General features: G+C 41.8%; 1 protein-coding gene across 1 annotated transcript in view; it reads left to right on the top strand.

The window, feature by feature from the left end:
- The first annotated feature begins 13,368 nt into the window (after nucleotides 1–13,368).
- Nucleotides 13,369–19,207, top strand: part of APPL2 (adaptor protein, phosphotyrosine interacting with PH domain and leucine zipper 2) — a 33,794-nt gene continuing 27,955 nt past the window's right edge. The window contains exons 1-2 of the mRNA XM_066183958.1: nucleotides 13,369–13,479; nucleotides 18,216–18,314. Coding sequence (XP_066040055.1) covers nucleotides 13,426–13,479; nucleotides 18,216–18,314 — 153 coding nt within the window. The 5' untranslated portion in view covers nucleotides 13,369–13,425. The remainder of the gene's footprint in view (nucleotides 13,480–18,215; nucleotides 18,315–19,207) is intronic.

The following is a 19,207-nucleotide window of genomic DNA, read 5'->3' as shown; positions in this document are numbered from 1 at the left end:
CACAAGCCAAGCACCCTGTGTGCACAACCTAAGGGCCGCATTTAGTTCAATAAGGCAAGAAACTTCCAGCACACCTATCCAAATGGGAGTTAGTAGCACTTTCAGGGGACTCAAGACAAAGGGAATGTGATGTATTTCTCTGTATAGTGTCTGGGATTGTAATGAGTCAGCCACTCTTTTGGCAGCTCTATTGTAGTTGCCTCCTACTACAAATGGGAAGACACACTTTAGTTTCAATTTTACTTGTGTTTTACACAGAGCATTTGACTTTATTTCTGAAAATAACTGGTAGGTAAACACAGTCACCTAAGCAAGGTAATTAAATTAACATGACCTTCAGGGAAAGGAGCAATGTGGTCCGTGCATCAGCAAACCCTTGGTGTCTGCCATCACATACCCTGTGTACATCATCTCCTCTGAGGAAGACTGGGAGATGTATGGATCAGAACTTCTGTAAGTAGTTCCAAAGATGTAGTGAGAAAGGATTTTGTTGTTCTTTCCCCTAAATCAACAAAAAATTTACCCAGCTGGGAAAACAGGTTGATTAATGGGATTATCCAAATCTGAAATTTCAGTGATTTTCCCCATTTGGACATACTTGCTAGTCTGAGTGCTTAAACTCCAAAAAATCTGTCTGTCAAAGTATGCAGGTATGTCTATCTGGTATGCAAGGAAAGGATCTTTAAAACTCATTACTTCTGGGTATTAGGGAACGGCCCTTATTTGCACAATAATGTATTATTTTCAAAATCCTTTTTTATGTAAGTATCCACACAGAAACATTATGCATCCATGATTTCTTTCTAACAAAACATTTGCTTGCAAAGGCTTGGATCTCAGTTTATGCAAGTATAAGAGCTAGACTGTGATGATCCTTGTGAGTCCCTTCCAACTCAGGATATTCTAGGATTTTATAGAAAAAAATTACAGTGCTAATCAGCATCTTCTGAGTATTTTCTTTTGAACAGTGTTTCTTAGACATGGATGCTCTCAAACTTGCAAATGTGCTGAAAAATTTGTCAGTTCTTTATTAGTAGTTAACACTGTGAGAGAAACTTTTTCCTAATCCAATCTGCAACAGGAATTCAATTTAGACCAAACTTGCCCTGTTTAAGAAGGGCAAGTTGCACTGCAAATATGTGGTCAGTTTGCCAATGCAACTGCCTTGTTTATGTTGTTTCTCAGTTCCACTGTTTTCAAGTTCTAATTCCCATGTTTTCCGGCTACCTTGTATTATGTTTCTCCCTGGCCAGCTTTGCAGTCTTGCTAGAGCACTGTTATTTTATAGCTGGCAACCTGGGCTTGTATGTTGCACTGACATCTTCAAATATTATGGTACACTATTGTGAACACTTAGCCAGTAAAGGACAGAAAGTTATGACCCAATTTCCCAGTAAACCTGCAAGGATGATTCTTCTAGAAAAATTCAGTAGTCCAAGCCGCAGTCTAACAACAAAAAAAAAGCACTCTTGTGTCAACTGGGGATTGTTAGTTTTACATGTCAATAAAGAAAGATCTATACATCAAGTTACTAAATTATTTGCATTAATGGAAAAAAGGGGAAAAATCAAAAACTTATTAGTAAAAGGTATCATGATTCTACAGCCCTTGAAGTTGCTCACTATATGGCAAAGGGAGACATTGAGAAGATCTCTACATTGCTGGGAACATTTCATTCTTAACAAAAAGTGTTAACTAATTTGATTTGGGTTACAGAAACCAAATGACAGTCATAACAAAACCCAGACAGCAACAAAAAGAAAAAACCTAAGACCCCCATTTCTACGCTATTTCTTAATAATGGCTGTATTGTGAAAGCACTTGGTCACACCAAGTGACCCCAACTGTGCAAGGTACTATCTGGACACATAATGAATGTTCATCTCTGGTGGCAGTCAGAACGACAAGAAATAGCTGATGGATGAGATAATAGAGAATCCAAAGTAGGAAGCAGTGAGATAGCATTACTATTTATAAAATGGATGTGCCTAACAAAAAAAAAAAAAAAAAAAAAAAGCTATATCAGGTCAAAGGAAAGATTCACCTTATTCAGGATCCTGTCTCTGACAGAAGCTGAAAAGAACATAGGAAACTCATATGGTATGTGCCCCTCAAAGTCTCCCATCTTCCAGCATTTGCAGGTCACAGTCTGCCTGAGGCAGATGCAATTACCCTGTATTTACCAACGCTTAGCACATTTCTCTTCTATGAATTTGTTCCACCAGCCCTTGAACCCATGTATGACCCTGGTACTCAAAGCATCCTCTGTTCCACTTCTCAGACACATCTGAATTGAAGAACCTACTTTTGTCTGCATTGAGCCTGGCTCCTGCCCATTTCAGCTGTTGGTGGTTTGTTCCTTGTATCAGGATAAACATTGAAGAATCAATTCCCCACCTCACACCATTTCTGACTTTTTGTTCTTCATAGTAGAATAAACACCAAAGAATCAATATGCCATGTCCCCAGGCCTCACCTTTAGTTAGCAGCACTGAGAGCAAGTTGTCATTTTCTGGCAGTTGATCAATAGGTAGTTACAACACTTTGAAAGAGATTTTCTGTGAAAGGATTTAAAAACCCCATTCTAGAGACCAGGTTCTGCCTGTAGTACCAAGTTTATATGAGAAGCAGTGCAGGGACCCTGCATGGAAGGAGCAGCCAAATTTCTTTGCCCATCACAGACTTTTTTAACCCATGCAGTGTGTCCCCCCTTGCATTCCTCATTAGCAATGAGCAAATGTGGTAAAGAGCTTTCCAGGTGCCCCTCTCTCCATTTTCTGGCTGCCTGGCAGCCCCACACTCACCATGGGAGGTTTTCAGCACCAGCCCTACACTCCTCTGAGCTCTGAGCTGTCTTGCCTCACCTTGAGCTCACACCATAGTGAATAGCCCATAGATGGGCCAGCTACCATCTAACCTTAAATCATCCACATTATTTATCATGGCAGCACAGTCAGAACAGAATCAAACTGCAAGAACTTAAAAGGGAAAGCAATTTGTCTTTCTCCTTGCAGTGACAGTGGAAAATTTGACTTGAATATTTCTTTTAAATGAAAATGCGGACTCCTTCTATTAAAAAACCCCATAAAATGGTAGAACATGTAGGTTTATAATGGTCTGTGGAAGCAGACTTTAAAAATATGATTTAAATACCTCACTTAAAAGTGAAAGAAAGAAGAGTATTTTCCAAGACCAAGGGTTTTCTTTCATCTTAAGTCAAGATTTTAATTTATCTATCTGTTCCTGCTCTCATGAAAGACGCTAGTAAAATTCTCATTATTGGGCCAAATCAGACGTGAATTGAGACAAAAATCAATGATTTCTCCTAAAACATCTAGTAAGCAAAGAACAAGGAACCTACTGGCCAGCCAATAAGTGCCAAAGAAATGTGAAAATTCTGTTAGTGGATATGCCAGCTTTACAGAAATTTCTGTGCCCCCCTCCTCCCCAGTCTCTGACAGAATAAATAACGATTAATTTTGCAATAATTCTTTCTGAATGTGATTATTGTCCATGGTCATGAAAATCCCTTTGTTTCTAAAAGCTTATGGGGCATATGATTCTTAGCTGATTCACAGGGTAGAAATGGAGTTCAGGACTAAAACTTTCAAAGGTAAGTGATTGGGGAGGAAATCAGTCATAATTCAATGCTACTCTGTTCACATCAGTGTGATATCGGTTCCTAAAGTCTGGATTTTCGCACACAGAACTGAAGAATTTGCTGCTGAGCTCAGCCATTACCCTCTCCCTGTAAAGATTTCTCTTTCAGAGTTATTTTCAGATGCCCTTGAAAATAAAAAATGGCCAAATGCCTAAATTCGATACTAAGAAACAGTCTGGAAACCTTTTTGTGCCCAAAACGTTGATGTTTTATTGTGATGTATTAGATTCTTCTATTACAGGTTTCACAAAAATATGGGAGATAAGTAAGGGTGCTTCCTACCTCTGAGATCACTCAAGCTTCATTTTACTACCTCGACAAACAGCCTCCCAAAGCTCTATTCCAGGAGAAAAGCGTCTTACTCTCTTATTTTAATACACTATGCAGACAGATTAATCTCTTTCCCTGTCTCTCACTTGATAAATTAATTTGCAAGATGCAGCTAAATCAGCTTTTACAACAACAGCATCAGAAAAGAAAAAGATGAAAAACTGGCCAAATGCTAGAGAAAGGACCTTTATACTCTACTGTCTTGATGATGTCAGTGCAGCACTGCATCTTTTTGAAACAAAGTGTGTGCATCGCTTCAGGCACACGAGTACCTAAAACACACTTGCTCCATTTGAAAAGGCTAAATTAGTACTTGAGTAGTGCACGACAACTGCATTTAGATCCATGAGAGGAAACTCTCTCAGCCTCAGAACTGTGTATGAGAAAGGCACATTTCTTGTTTGGAGTCCCACACTTTTATTTCAAGAGGCCCTTCTGCACACATAGCTCTTGTTTGTGCAGCACTGTGGGAAGATGATATCGCTGCTTTATTATGTTTTATTTTCATGCACTTTTTCAGTGCCAATTCTTCCTCTGTTGTTGATGTAAATTTCCATTACAGTTTTCCACACACAACAATTGCTTTTGCCCTATATTGGTAATGATGCCAACCTGCACAGTCGCTGCCTTGTTTTTGTATGCAGTGTGCCTACAGACTATAGAAGCAACAGACACATCTTCACAACAAAAACTGTCTTCACCAAAGCTGTATATTTATCCACCTCTGCTTAATTAATACCTTAGCTTTTGAAAGCCTAGGGAAGCTAAAATTTGCCAGTCTTTTTACAGTACCTATATACAATTCACACTGACTGGGCTTTCATAACTTTCATGCCATTTTATTGAAATAATAGAATTCTGCTTCAGCAAATACCAGCCAGACTAAGAAAAGATAAATGTACATCAAAACAGCACCTCTCTATCTAAATATGGGCTTAATACAATTTTGATTAATCAAAACTTCTGTCATACTCGGCATACAGTAAATAGAAGTTCTTACCATTAGCAATATGGAAGCAGTGTGTGTTAGGTCATTAAAAAGGCACCCACAAATACCAACTATATATTGTGCTTTGGCTGCTTTTAACACACAAAATGTGGTTTTTGACAGATAAAGTACTAGCAATTTTTAAGCATTTAATGAAGGCTCTTGTAGACACAATTTCAAATATTTGTAAGAGCAGAATATCTGTACCCATGAAATGAAACAAACTGTAAGCAATCAATAGTAGTTACGTGATGTCCTCACATGATGTTCTCATAGGAGACATCCTTTTAGCACCTCTATAAGGGTGACAAACTCCTCTCATTTATATTAATATAGATTAAGCATTTCACCCTTGTTAAACACAGAATCAGCTTTTGGATTCACAAGCAGAGGCAAGTGGTAGAGAGATACATAGGAATGGGCAATTTGGGAATTTCTGCATTAAATACTTTATCTAGCTTCATTTGTTCTGGGTTTAACAGCAAAATGGAGGCAGCATGCTCAAACCATGTGTTCCCTAATATGTACCTGGAATAACTCCCAAAACATGGGTATTTTGTTTATTAGTATTTGTGTTGCATTTCAAAATTCGTGACTTGGGGCTCCTAAAATGCACAGAATGGGGTGAAAATAATGAACATAACTTAAAATAATTGCTGCAGAGATTTAATTCTTTGATTTCTGACAGTGAGCACTTAGGATTCGAGGACTTGCTTTTCTCTTTCCTCCAGAATGAGACGGGCCAGTCATTTTTCAACCAATCCCAAATCTCTCCCATCTCAAAATAAGAAGCACATGTCACTTGGGGAAGCTCTTACGGAGAGCTGTCAGCCTGGTAGCCCTTCCCAGCAAACCTGCCCTAGAAGGCTGGGACATGGTGAAACCACAGGTGCTGGCAGCACCAGTCCAAATGTACAAAAGCATAAACAAGAAGAGATCTGGACTCAAACCTAACAATGACAAGAGCACTTAACTGAAATGAAGACACTCTTTTTCGATTTAGTTTTCAAAGTACTGAACATGGCTCCATTTGGCAATGCTACAACACAGTGTAAACCAAATCTAATATACCCTCTGAAATTTTGTATGCTCAAGCAGTTCTGTTCAGGGGAAGGATGAAAAAACTCTAGCAACTTTTCTTCTGTCACAGATTTCTTTCAAAGCTTTTAAGTTAGTTTATACACTGATGAGAACATTTTCCATTGCATTATTATTCATGTCCTCACAGTCACAGATATGATACTGCTCTTCTGTTTGAGTTTTTTTTTCTTTTTGCTACTTCATAGAAGTTGGTCTGAGAGGGTGAAAAACTAATTAGAAACCATTGGTCCCTTTTAAGAAAAACCTGTGCATATTACTAGGTGCTGTTGACTGACTGCAGTACATGCTATCTGCCTGCTTCATGGTTTTCACTGAGAGATACTTGCTGACCTAGGATCTTGTCAGCGCTTATGTTTACAGAGTATTTAAAGATAATGACTGTATGTGACCCTTGAACTAAATGTTCTGGTTTTAAAATGTGAAAGAAAAACAAAGAAAAGCAATGTGTTACCATAAATGAATTTGAAAGAACTGGGAAACTATTTACTGATCCAGCCAACATTTATATGCCTGATTAATCTCTAGGAATCTGACAGGCTAAACACAAGTTTCTAAGTTTGCAGAACTGGAGCTGGGTTGTCAAGTGCACAGGTGACATAGGGCATTGCTGCAAGGTTACAAACCACCTGCCTGCATGGCAAATCACATGATGGAAAGCAAAAGGGTGGGGCAGCTTCTCGGCTGCAAGGCAAATTCTGCACAAGTTCAGGTGCTTGAGCAGTCACATATGGTGGGCAGTTTATAGCCCAAAAGCTGCCCACAGCCTGGTGAGACAGTTCACCTTGCTTGTACCTTGCTCACAGTGACCTTTATCCTAGGAAAACACTGAGAGAGGTTTGCCAGCTGGAAGAATTATTTTACTAACAGCAGCAGTCAGGCTCTGCTGGCAGCCTCCTAGGGGCTGGCCTCTCTCACCCATGCTGTAAGGGCAGCACACCTCTGAAAAGACACTCCAAGAGCTGCAAAGCTACAAAAAACAATCACAGTACGTGGCTTGCAACCTCTCCTATAATGACTCAACTCTTCTTCCCTCACACTCCTCACTGGCCCCTACTAAAGCAAGTCACCAGCTCGCCACAATGACAACCCTGCCTCCAGCAGCAATGCTGGATGGAGGGCCTCAGTGCACATGCTGCAGAATTCCAACTTTCTGGCAAGCCCTTCATTTGCAGCAGTAGGTCCAGCCACATGACAGGAGAAAGGGTTCCCAGTATTCGGCTTTCTCCAGACAGCAGAAGAACTTCTAAGTAGCCGTCACAGGATGAAAAATCACAAACATCTGATCTTGTAATACTGGAAGCATCTGAGCACTGTGGAGGAACACAGAGCTCGTGAGAGGGTTCCTGCTGAGCTAGACTGGGGGTGCCCAGACCTGCTACCTGGGCAGAAATGCAGCACTGCATTTTGCTTGCTTGACTGCACTTGCTCCTGTACTTGTGCTTCTGATATTGTCTCAGCAGCCTGCTGGGAGGAGTCACTGCCCAGCAAGAAACAAATAGATTGCGGTATCAAGTACCCATTTGGGTGCTTCCTAGAGTTTCCTTATTGCTTTCTGTATCATCCTCTGGGGGTTTTTTGCTGTTTCTCTAAAGATACAAAATAGCATCCTATTGCACCACCACATCCTGCTCAGCCTTTGCCCTGGGCAGCACAGACAGGCTCTGCTCAAGGGGGAAGCAGGCAGGAGAGCTGTTTGGGGCTCCTGTGGTCTGCAGTAGCCTCAGTTATGTACCCAGACCCCTCTGTGCTACACTGTGTGTGGAGAACAAAAAGAGTCCAAACAGAAGACAAGAAGACCAAAAAGGATATAATCATGCCTTATATAAAATCAAACTTTTGTGGACTTCTATAGGCCATAAGGTGTGTTCTGCTGTATATAAATGTTAAGATATTAACATTCAGCTTTTTTAGCCGTAGAAAGATGAAGGGAAGTGAATCAAAGGGAGTGATCAGAATTAAGACCACATGAATTTTTCAGTTGTGCTGTTCAGAAAGAAACACAAAAGTCCAGGGTTTGATTGGTTCATGTGATCTCATGATTAAAAAAAAAAAAAAAATTAGACCAAGAGCTGGCTTTAGACACAGTGACATTAAGTGCATTTGCTTCTGATATTTGTACTGATGTTGCAAAGACTAAAAAAGCAGGTTTCCTCTGATACTAAATTGATGGTCTTTTCTGCAGATCCAGCCTGAATTTGAATATGTTATTTTGACTTTTGGTAACCTCTATGCCCAGCAGGTTCTTTATTGGCACTTCATAATCATATGTCAGGTATTAGAGGTCTCTTATATTAATGTACAGAATCATACCAGATATGCATTTCTTTGATGAAGTACATGTATTTTTCTTTTGGTCACTTCTTCTATTTCACCCAAAGATTTTTCACCATTCCTCAGACAGCCCTGAACTCCATTGGACCATCACCTCAAGCAGGTTAGGGAGCAACATACATCACAAAAAGCACAGCTAGAAGGAAGAAGGAGCCTGTATATTGACATTTGCACTGCAAAAATATAAAAATTTTAGCTTAAAATATTCCACTAATTCTGCAACGAACTACCCACTCTCTCATTGTTCCTGTTTCTTGCAAAGCAAATGCAAACTGTTAAATCAGATGCCCTCCATCAGACAGGCCCCCAAACAAAAATCATAGCAACACGTCCATACAGCACAGGGCAGAGGCAGACGTGGAGGAAGTGGTGGCAACACCTCTGACTGGCGGTGCCATCAGTGACTCCAGCATTTGAAACCGTATTTTTATTCTGGGTCTGGGTGGAGGCTGCTGCTGTGCTTGGTTACAGGAGGGGACTTAATTGTCCTTAAATTACATGAAATTAAAGATGGCAGTTATACCCTTCACCTTCAATGAGGTTTTAATTAGATCCATCCCACCAGCCAGTCCATCTGTGCATATCCATTTTGGCATATTACTAACGTGTTTAATGGAAATAAACAAAGCCATGTGTTTTATGTTAAAACAAAGAACAAGACATCTTGGTCACATAGCAATTAATAATTTCAGTGGAATTTTATTTCAGCCCAATATTATGTTATGGGTCATACACAAAATCACAAGAAACTCATTTTCTATGTGTCCAAGACATGTCCAGTACATCAGATGCCCTATTATTATTTTAACCAGTAATATACGCAGATACTATTAAAAAAATTGGTTTGGGATGCTTCTAGTAGCGAGAGTACTAGAAGTCTTTTCCACATCTTTTACTTGTACTCATTTGAAGCAATTTATTACTATCATATAGCATATCCTCAATATTTATATATCTATACAAAGCTGCACAACTTATGGTAAATTATTACACATCTAAAAGTCATCTTTAGTTCAAAGATTTGTTACTGAGCACAAAGAAGAATATGAGACACTCTGTTAAATGCATAAATAGACTCAGCTGACTTAGCAAACATGTGACTACCACACCACTGCTCAGAAATTTCTTGTAAAGTATAAGGTAGGAAGCCAAAAAGGAAGCATAATGCAATATGTTCTTTAAAGTCATAATGGAACATATGAGAAAGAGAGCACAATGCAGTATGACTTACTCTGCAACTAGTCTAACCAGAAAAAAATAATTATAGTCAGCTCTCCATTAATACTGGGTGGATTATCAAATTTGGAAATAAATTAGGCTAAGGATGCACAACAGCTGTCTTGTTTCCAAACAGTCCAATTAAAGCTGGCAGGGCTTATTAACTCAGGCACGGCACCATTCAGGCTTGGCACTGCTGCTTCCAGCCCTGAGCTGGTGCTGGGCAGTTAGGGGGGAAAGCACACCTTCAGTCCTGCAGAAGGCACAGTCCCAGCTGCCACCTCACAATGTGGTCCTCTCCGTCACACAGCCAGACTTGACTGGCTGGTTTCCAAGGGATGTTCCTGGCCATCCTCAAACAGTAAAAAGCCTGTTCTGTGTAAAACTCTCATTTCAGGTTTGGAGATGCATCAATTCCTGTGGATCTACAGTAATACTGGAAGATTCTATATAATTTTGCCAAGACATTTGTTTAGCAGACAAATCTTGAAATTCCAGATGAATTCAAACTTTCTTCTTCTTTCCTTGAAAACTGATCATTCTCCCGGCTATGAGATTTTTTGGGTACAGTCAGGCTTTTGCTGGAACGAAGCATCATCTTTTCTTAGAAGAAGTACAATTACTTTATGTAATGAATTACTTCATACTCGAGTATGAAGTAATTATTGATTTTACTTGATACGATGATTTCTTACTAGTTTTATAGGCAGTATGGATCAGTTTATTATAGCCATTCTGGGGGTTTTTTTCTTAAGTTTTCACACTCCAAGAGCCATTTTTCTTAACATAATCAAGTCATCTGTAGGTAATAGAATACCCACGTACCAATTAATTGGGCTGCTTCCTGGAGGTGATCTCCAGCTCAGTTCACACTTCCATGGCAGATCTTTTGAGTAGTCAGTGGCTGATTCTGGGTACTGTTCCTACTGTCTCCCGATTCTCTTTCCATATGTTCAGTGTTCCTAGAACGGCTATGAGTGCTTTTCACTAGCAAGGCTTTTTGTAGTAGGCGAGTATATTCCATTCAGTACCTGCATATAGAACATGGAAACTCAGGAAACCCAGAAACTCTGTTTCCTTGTGTCAAAGAATGAGACACCTCTACCCAAAGGACTGCCCATGTTCAAGGTCCCTAAGTTCTTTTTATACGACTGCTAATGCTGTATAAATTGTTGAAATGTTTGGTGGTAGCACTGTGGGTTATTTTAATTCTTTTAGAAATGTTATTTGGAGTTACCAAAACTGAAGAGTAATTCTTGAGGCCCAATAAAACCGAGTGACTGGGAAATTCATTTCAGTTACTAACAGGAAACTTTTTGAAATTCAAAACCACCTGGACTGTATTGGGAAAGATCAATAAAAACATTTTGATCACTATAAATAAGCAATCTACCAAATTTATAGCTGTGTAAGGAATGATGCAAGAAAGAATGACAACTAGTAAAAAGCATCACCCTTCAGTAAGTTAATGAAGTGCTTTTTATTTATTTAAATAAAAGTAGTAGAACCTGTTCCGGAAATAACTATCCTGAACTTTGGAATGACAACAGGCTTCCACTCTTGAACCTCAGACTAAATAAAGCCATCAAAAGGAAGAAGACAAAGCATTCCAGGTTATTGCACTGATGTGAAATAAAACCACAAACCACCTCAATGCTTTCCTGGTGAAGGAAATCCTTCAGCTCAATGGGTAAGAGCTGTTGCTGAACTATTTCAAGACAAGAGGGGGAAAGAAAGAGGCAAGAGTTGTAACTAAAACTAAGTGTTTGGGAAATATTAAAAAAATGCCCTGAAGCTAATTTAAAAGACACAGAAAATCTGATGAGGCATGGTTTTCTTGTTCTTTATGAATTTCAAGTAATGTTTTCAAAATCTCAGATGAAAGAAAAGACTTAACGCAGACTGACAAAATTGGCTCAGATGTGATCATAGATTCTCAAGCCTAATGCCTAACTGGTGCCCTATTTCATATTCTGTAGAAAAAAAAAATCACTGACCTCTTTTCACCATTCTAGAATTCTCTGAAACATTATTATGATAAACCTGTATCTATTTTTCTCTTTATGTAAATACATACTGTCATCCTTGGTATTTTTGGTATTAGCTAGAGATTTTTATTATGGTTCAGCATCTTTATTCAGGCAGGAAAAGGAACTGAATGTGAGACCTCTGTTCTTACTCAAAGGCCTGGAACAGGGAGTCCAGCTTCAGGACTGGTGGAGCAGTCCCACTGTTACAGCTTGGCACATTGGGTTAAAGGTCCCATCACAAGCTTCAGAAGCAATACCCATCAATGTCAGACACACAGAAATACCTTAGCCAAAATTACAGGGTTCAGTGGTCTTTCTAATACATAATTAAAACAAACAATCATCCAGCCAACCTGCAAAAAGTCTTTTACAGGAAAAAAAACCCCTCGATCTTTATTAGCAATCACCTTGTCATACAAAATGTTTGCTATTGCTTAAGAATGACAGAAGTGGAAAAATCCAGTGGGACTTAGATGCAAAAAGCTGGCTGATTTTAACGTTTGGAGTTCTTTTACAACTCAAGCTGCATTTTTAAAAATTATTTTTCTTCTTTTAAAAGAGGGTAGCAATATGAGTTATCTGAAGATTGCAAAATTTCCTTGAAGATGGCAGCATCTTATGGCCAGTACGGTTGTTTACATATTCTGTTTAATTGCCAGCATTCTTCCTAAAGTCTTCGGGAGTGGGTGGTTTTTTGGGGTTGTTTTTGTTTGGTTTTTTTTCTTAAATGAGACTCTGGATGTGAGTATCTCCACTTTTATCTCAAGGCATACTGGAGCAACAAAAGCTACAGCTGACAAGAATGGAGCAATGGTTCTTCCCTGCAAGATCTGTAACCCTGGACTTCTGGAGAAGCAAAGGCATCTGAAAGCAATGGACACCCTTCAAAAGCATGTATATAATCAAATACTCACAGATCAAGCTGTGCTTACCTTGCAAACGTTAATTTTGTTCAACTAAGTATCTGAATTAATGTCCAAATGCTGGAGTTATCCAACACAATTAAGACAGCATCAAGATAGTCATGAAAACATATCTCAGTACGTGAAAGACTAGTAATTTAAAATGCATCCCTTCTAACCCCCCAAGTGTTATGGGGTTATGGTGTTATGGGCTATGGCTGTGTGGGGATTTGCCTGTCTGGAGCACAACGAGGTCCCAGTTTCACTTGCAGAGTTGCCCACGGACAAGAACAAATGCAGAAGCCACAAACTGATAAGCAAGGGACCGTGCTGATCCCAGGCAATGTCCCTCCGTGCGCCTGAGGACAGGGCTCGCCCACAGCTGGAGGTCCCCAAGCCTCACGAACTCAGGCTGGAGGGGGTGATCTTCCCCGGGTTTTTATCGCACCTTCACAGCCGCTCTCAGCTGAGGGTGTATCCAGGGCCCCTGCTGCATCCCTCCTTCCGCAGCCCTGCTCTCAGGGAGCGGAGCTGCGGGAGGCCCGGGGGGAGGAGGGCACGGGCCGTCCTCCATCCGGGCCCGGCGTCCCGCTGCCCGCAGCGGTGATGGCGGCAGGAAGCCTCCCCCCACCGGCCTTCCCCGTGACTCGCTTCCTCCAGCGGACGGGAACTGGGCGGAGTGAGCGGCCCCGGCCCCGCCAGCGGAGCCCTCCGGCCGTGCCCGCTGCCTGCAGAGCGCCGCGGCCGCCCCCACGGGGACGCAGGGAGCGAGGGAGGGACGGACGCTGCCGGGCCCCGCCGCCGGGGCGTGCCGGCGCCGCGCACCCCGCTCCTGCCAGGGCTCCGCCGTGCCGCAGCTCCAACATGCCCGCCGTCGACAAGCTCCTGCTGGAAGAGGCTCTGCAGGACAGCCCGCAGGTAGCGGCCGCTGCCGCGACAGCCCGGCCGTCCGTCGGTCGGTGTGACGCGCCTGAAGGCTCGGTGCCGGCGGGCAGCCCGCGGGTCTGGCCGGGCCGGAGCAGCGTCCCGTGGCGGGGACGGGGGTGCCGGGGCGGTGCCGGGGGACAGCGCGGCAGCCTGGCGGGCGGGGAAGTGGGTCAGGGAGGGCTCGGCGGTCGGAGCCGTCGGGGAGCGGGGATGCTCCGGGGCGGGCGGACGGCACCAGTGCGGCCGAGGGGGAGGTGTGGTGTCCCGCGGGGCGTTCGTCGGGGCAAAAGCAGGCAGAGTCTGCTCCTCGGGATCTCCTGGTACGAGGGCTGTCCCCCAGCGCGGGGGCACTGCCGCTTTCTCCTCACCGCCCTTAGTGAAACTCCTGTGGCATTTTCCTCGCACCGTCCCGCCTGGGTGTGCGCTCGGTGGCTGTAAGGGTTGCCCTGAACAGCCGAGGTGTGTCGGGGAAGGACGGGTGGGCAGGGCTCGGTGCGCTGGCTTCCCCCGAAGGGAAAGGGACACCTGTGCGCGGTGAGTCACCTGGCCTCGGTGACAGAATGGGCTGCAGGAGTGTCACCGCCAGCGTGCCTGCTCCCCAGGGGCCGCAGTTCCCATACAGGAGCTCCTATGAGGATAAGTGAGGCGGATCTCACCGAAGATGACCTCCTTCTGAAGGGGTCTGAGGAACGAGGAGAGGCGGTCGCTGCCCTTCCCGAGTGCGGGCAGGGGAGGCTGTTCCTCCCTTGGCCCCCGTGCAGCGCCCCGTGCCCCGCTGCTGGGGCCGCGATGCGCCGCAGCTGCACGGGGCATCCCTGGCGCTGTGGAAGCCCCACAGAGAAGAACATGCCATGGCTCGATGTGTTCGGGGGCTGGTTGAGTGGAGGAGAGAACAGGAAGGGGAGAGAGTGGAAATTCACTGAGGGATGCAGAAGGTGAACGCGCTTGGGGACAAAGTGTGGTGCAGAGAGAGATACAAAAGTAGTTGGTGAAGCGGGGGAAGGACAAATGAGGGCAGGGTGGATCAGTATGGGCCCAGCTGCCAGGGAACCCTGTGTTGTAATCCTAACTCGTCTGCTGGCGGATCAGGAGGAGGAATGAATAGGTAAGCTGTAGAGCAGATTGCTGCAAGGTGTTGCGGAGTCTGTCATGAAACATTTTGAAGGAAAGATTGAAAGTGCACCTGTCAGAACTTAATGAGCCTTGGATCTTATCTTAATTGCCTTGTTTTATCCTGTTTTTGTTTTTTTTTTTTTTTTGTAATTTCATGAAATCCCCTTCTAGTAAGAAGGATTTCCATCCTCTGTTTGATGTGGTGTATTTGTTATCATCCTTGGGAATTTTAAACACTAGGCTGGAAGAAGTGTTGAGTAACGTGATGTTGCACCACAGTCAGCCCTGCTTGGAGCAGAGGTTTAGACGAGGTGACCTGCAGAGTCACCAGCCTAAGCTTTTCTATGTTCCACAGTTTACCAGAATGTACCGGATTACTAGTTACAACTAGTAGTTAGTAACATTTTTAGTGTCAACCTGCCCACTGCCTCCTAAAGCTGAAGAAATTGACATGCAGGAGAAGTGAACTAATTTACCTCTTCAGTCAACACTTCTCTCAATGAATAAAAATGTAACGCTGACCTAAAGCAGCTGAACAATGCACTGAACTGAATTCGGAGGTTGTCGTCTTTCCTGTGTCCTGAAATAAAGGCTGTTAACATCTCCTTTGCAATTACTGGAGTGTCAGGCTGTGCATAAACCTGAGTATTGGCAGGATGTTTTGCCTTGATTTGGTCGTTGCTTTTTCTAGAAGCTCTTTTTGGAGGGAGGGGCATTGTTTAATTTTTATAATGGCCCAGTGTTAGGAAAATATATTCTTTTCATGCAAGGAAGCAGGAGTGGATTTTTTTGGTCTTTTATGTTTTTATAAGGGTTTCTTCTCCACAGTTTATTCACCATGGAGAGCTTTAGATTCATAAAATCAAGGCAAAAAGTCACTGTTCCGCAGAAATAAGCAGCATGGCATCTGACAGGATCCTTTACTTCTGTGTGAAGGAACCTGATTCTCTTCTGCTCTCCACAGTCACAGGAGTGCAAAGGGATGGTGAAATGAGGATATAACGTCACTTTGTGTAATATGTGGGAAGTATGTGATTTGCATGCAAGACCAAGGAGAATAAGGCCAAAGTTATTTCTTCATTAGGTTTCTGAAACTTGATTTATCTCTCCCCATCAGTACAGTACTTTTGTCTTGATTTGTCTCCAGACACTGGCTGAAAGAGGCCATAAGAAGTTTCTTAATTTGGAGGCATTTGGCTACAAAATAGAGAAAAATTTATGTCAGCAGTCATGCTAAAATCAAGGGAAGTACTTACATGAAAGTAGAAAATTTCTTCCTATCTTTCCAGAAGCTGAGATAATGTTGTGAATAATGGGGCCTCCTAAATGTTGGCTTAATATTTGGATTACTGGTTTATTTCAGCAACATTAGCTGCTATTCCAAAATTTGTGGAAACAGCAACAAAGAAAGTACACACACGCTGGTATTTTGTTGCAGTGATTTCATATGGTATTCTTAAATGTAAAAGTTTCCAAGAATAACTTCCAAACTGTCTGAATCATTTATTGTTTTTATAATTTTTGAACAATGTGCTAATAACAGACGCCAAGACTTTCAGAAGTTGGTTCCTGGAGCTGTTCTACCTCAAGCCATCTTTAGACAAATGAAATATCTGAACCTGCAAAAATTCAGTAAAATTTACTGTTGTAGCTGAGATTCCTGTATTTGGGAACCTTTTCCAGCAGGCAGAAGTGTATGATTTGTAGCTTACTTCAAGCAGCTTCTTTATAACCTTTTAGTTTTGGTTTGAGATTTGGCTTGGTAAACATTGCATCAAGTTTTATAATTTTTGCTTTTCCCAAATTTGTCTTTTAACCATCTTTGTACCCTGTACTTTTCACATGCTGTTGTAACACAAGGCAGTTGAGCACTGTATAGATACAAGATAGTTTGTTGACATTATTTTGCTTGTTTTAATACATCATTGAAGATAAAACATTTGAAACCAGATATTTTTGAAAATCTGTGTGTTTTCAGTTACTGAAATAATATCTTAATGTGGAAAACTCTCAAAAACATGCTGCTGTCCTTACAGGGAAGTTCTGTACCAAGGTTCTTTAAACATTTGGGTTCCTGGTATCCATTCCATTGGCTTGGACTTCTCTCCATTCTCTGGTTTTTATGTTCTCTTTATTTGAAAACAATACTTTGTAGTGTATATTCCCTTACGATCTAGGATCTCAAACTAGCTTCCCAAACTGCCAGCATCTCTCAGGTACGAAGTGTTGTAGCAGCTCAGCACATCAGCAGAGTGAACTGTTGGGAGATTTTGGAGTGACTCAGAGTAAGAAGGTTATGAAGAGAACCCAAAGACTGACTCCCAGGTCATGTATTTTAACTGCTGAGCAGCACTAGTTTCTGGCTTAGATACTTCTCAGCAGAGGTGAAATGATAGTTAATCATAGGCCGGGATTCTTGAAGGATGCAGGTGTGGAATTTTCCAGGACAAAGAAAGTCTGGGCAAAGAGTTTTGCAGAGAAGAAAAAATGCCTTGGAAAATGCATGTGCCTTCTGTTAAAATAGTGGCGTATCTTAAAATTTTAAAAATAAATTGCCCAAATTTGAACCTGGATACTTTAGGTACATTAGAGATTCCTGTAATAGGGGGATATATAAAGCACTTGCTCTTTTACAGGACTGACATATCTGTAAAATACTGGAGTTTATGTATGCACCTCATGTAAGCAGATGAAGCTCATTATTGTCATATAAGTTAGCTGTACAGATGGAGGGACATTTCCAGTTAGCTTCAAATAGATTGGATTTATCAAAGCTAAGACTAAGTATGGATCATGACTTTGTTAAAGGGACAGTCTTTCCTCTTTAATTATTGTAAAGATCTACAAAATTCTGGAGCCCAGCATTATTCTGAAATAGCTTTTCTTTCCCATCTTAGGAGCTGTGTCACCAACATAATTCTTTATTCCTGATCATTCCACCTCAACAAACCAAGGGAATTTGTGTTTTTAAGATAACACAAGTTCTTCCTTCTCCTTCCTGCTTGCTGACCAGGATGAGTTAGCAGAGTGAAGAAAGAGCCGGGTATCTCCAAATGGGTGTATCCTTGTGTGCCTCTTGGGGATGAACACTCAGTTCTTTGGTCCAGTGATATCAGCTCGCTTTGGCTGTGGCCCCTGAAGAGTTGCTCAAGACAGTGGGGTGTGAATAACAGAGTGTAAATTATCTCGCTGGAAAGGGGTGCTTTCAATGCAGTCTGACACTAGAGAAGTAAAGTGAGCAAGCAGTGGTGTTTGACCCCCAGTCCTTAGTGTGGTTTGAATTACTGTCGTCAGCAGGAAGATATTCAGGATTTTTTACATTTCTAATTATGTCGTAAGGACTGTCTATTAGTAGGAGCAAGAGCCTGAGAGTGGGGATGTGTCTGAAGCATTTTATTAGTTTGTCTCCTTGTGCCTCAGTTTACCTATCCATAAGAAAAGAACTAATTTCCACATGTTTAGAGATTCTGAGTAAACAGAATTGTGCTAGTCAAAGGCATATTATTTCTGATTGCTTTTTACTATCACCTCTTTGCAGTTGTTTGATTCTTTCTAATATTTCCACTCAGGACTGAAAACTGTTTGTTTTGTTTTGTTTTTTTCTTTTATTGAAGACTCGTTCTTTGCTCAGTGTCTTTGAAGAAGATGCAGGAACCCTTACTGAATACACAAACCAGTTGCTTCAGGCAATGCAACGAGTCTATGGTGCCCAGGTAATTTTTCATTTGTATTTCTTTTGTTCAATGTAGAGTGAAAGATAAATTGCTATTATGATGCTGTTATTTACATTAGAGTTGCTAGGTACGTGTGCCTTCTGTGCTTTAAGAGGAGTTGTGGGCATTTTTCATCTGATAGCTCAACCTCTTCCTGCCTTGATGCTCAGAAAGCTCTTATTAATGAAAAAAAAAAAAAAAGTTATTTACTTTGTCTCCAAACAATTAAAGTAAAACTGTGTTGTGCCCTTAGCTTTTGGGGAGGCCAGCCTTGACAAAATTGCTTGCCAAAAGGTATTCCCAGGTCTGCATACTGACTTGTAGGCTCCAGCTTTGATGCTGTGACTCACCTCCTGGAGGGAGCTGCCCATATCTATTGATTACAGAGCAGATGTGCATTTTGGGTTGTACTAAAGTCAAGCAGTTGTGAAAGCCTACAGTAGTTGTGAAAAAACCATGAGCAGGAGAAATAACATTCTCTACAGTGTTTACATGACCTAGATGACTAAATCCCTTTGAAAGTAAAACCGGTAAGAGAAATTATATCCAGTGCCTTGGAAAATGTAAATCTGAGTGATTTTCAGTGAAGCTGATTCCCATGTGCAGGAAAGTAGGTGTTTAAAAATGCCATATCTGGGTCTTTAAAGACATACACGACGTCTTATGAAAGTTTTGCAAGAATTTATGTAGGTTAAATTCCTGAGTTCACTAGAAACAACTTTTCTGTTCTTAAACCAGTAAATCAGAGTACACGGAGAGATTAAGAGCTCAGGGGTATTTTGAATTTTGCTGAAGAGTGCCCGATCCTTGCATTATTAGAAATCAGCTCAGCTATAAGTCTACTGCAAGTCTATGTCCTTTTGGTGGGATAGCTCTTTGGGTGACTGATAGTT

Source organism: Chamaea fasciata, unplaced genomic scaffold, assembly GCF_029207755.1.
Source record: "Chamaea fasciata isolate MVZ Bird 193981 ecotype frontalis unplaced genomic scaffold, bChaFas1.0.hap1 SCAF_5, whole genome shotgun sequence".
Classification (NCBI taxonomy): domain Eukaryota; kingdom Metazoa; phylum Chordata; class Aves; order Passeriformes; family Sylviidae; genus Chamaea; species Chamaea fasciata.
Note: the sequence above shows the minus strand (reverse complement) of the source record. Positions and strands in the feature narration are given on the sequence as shown.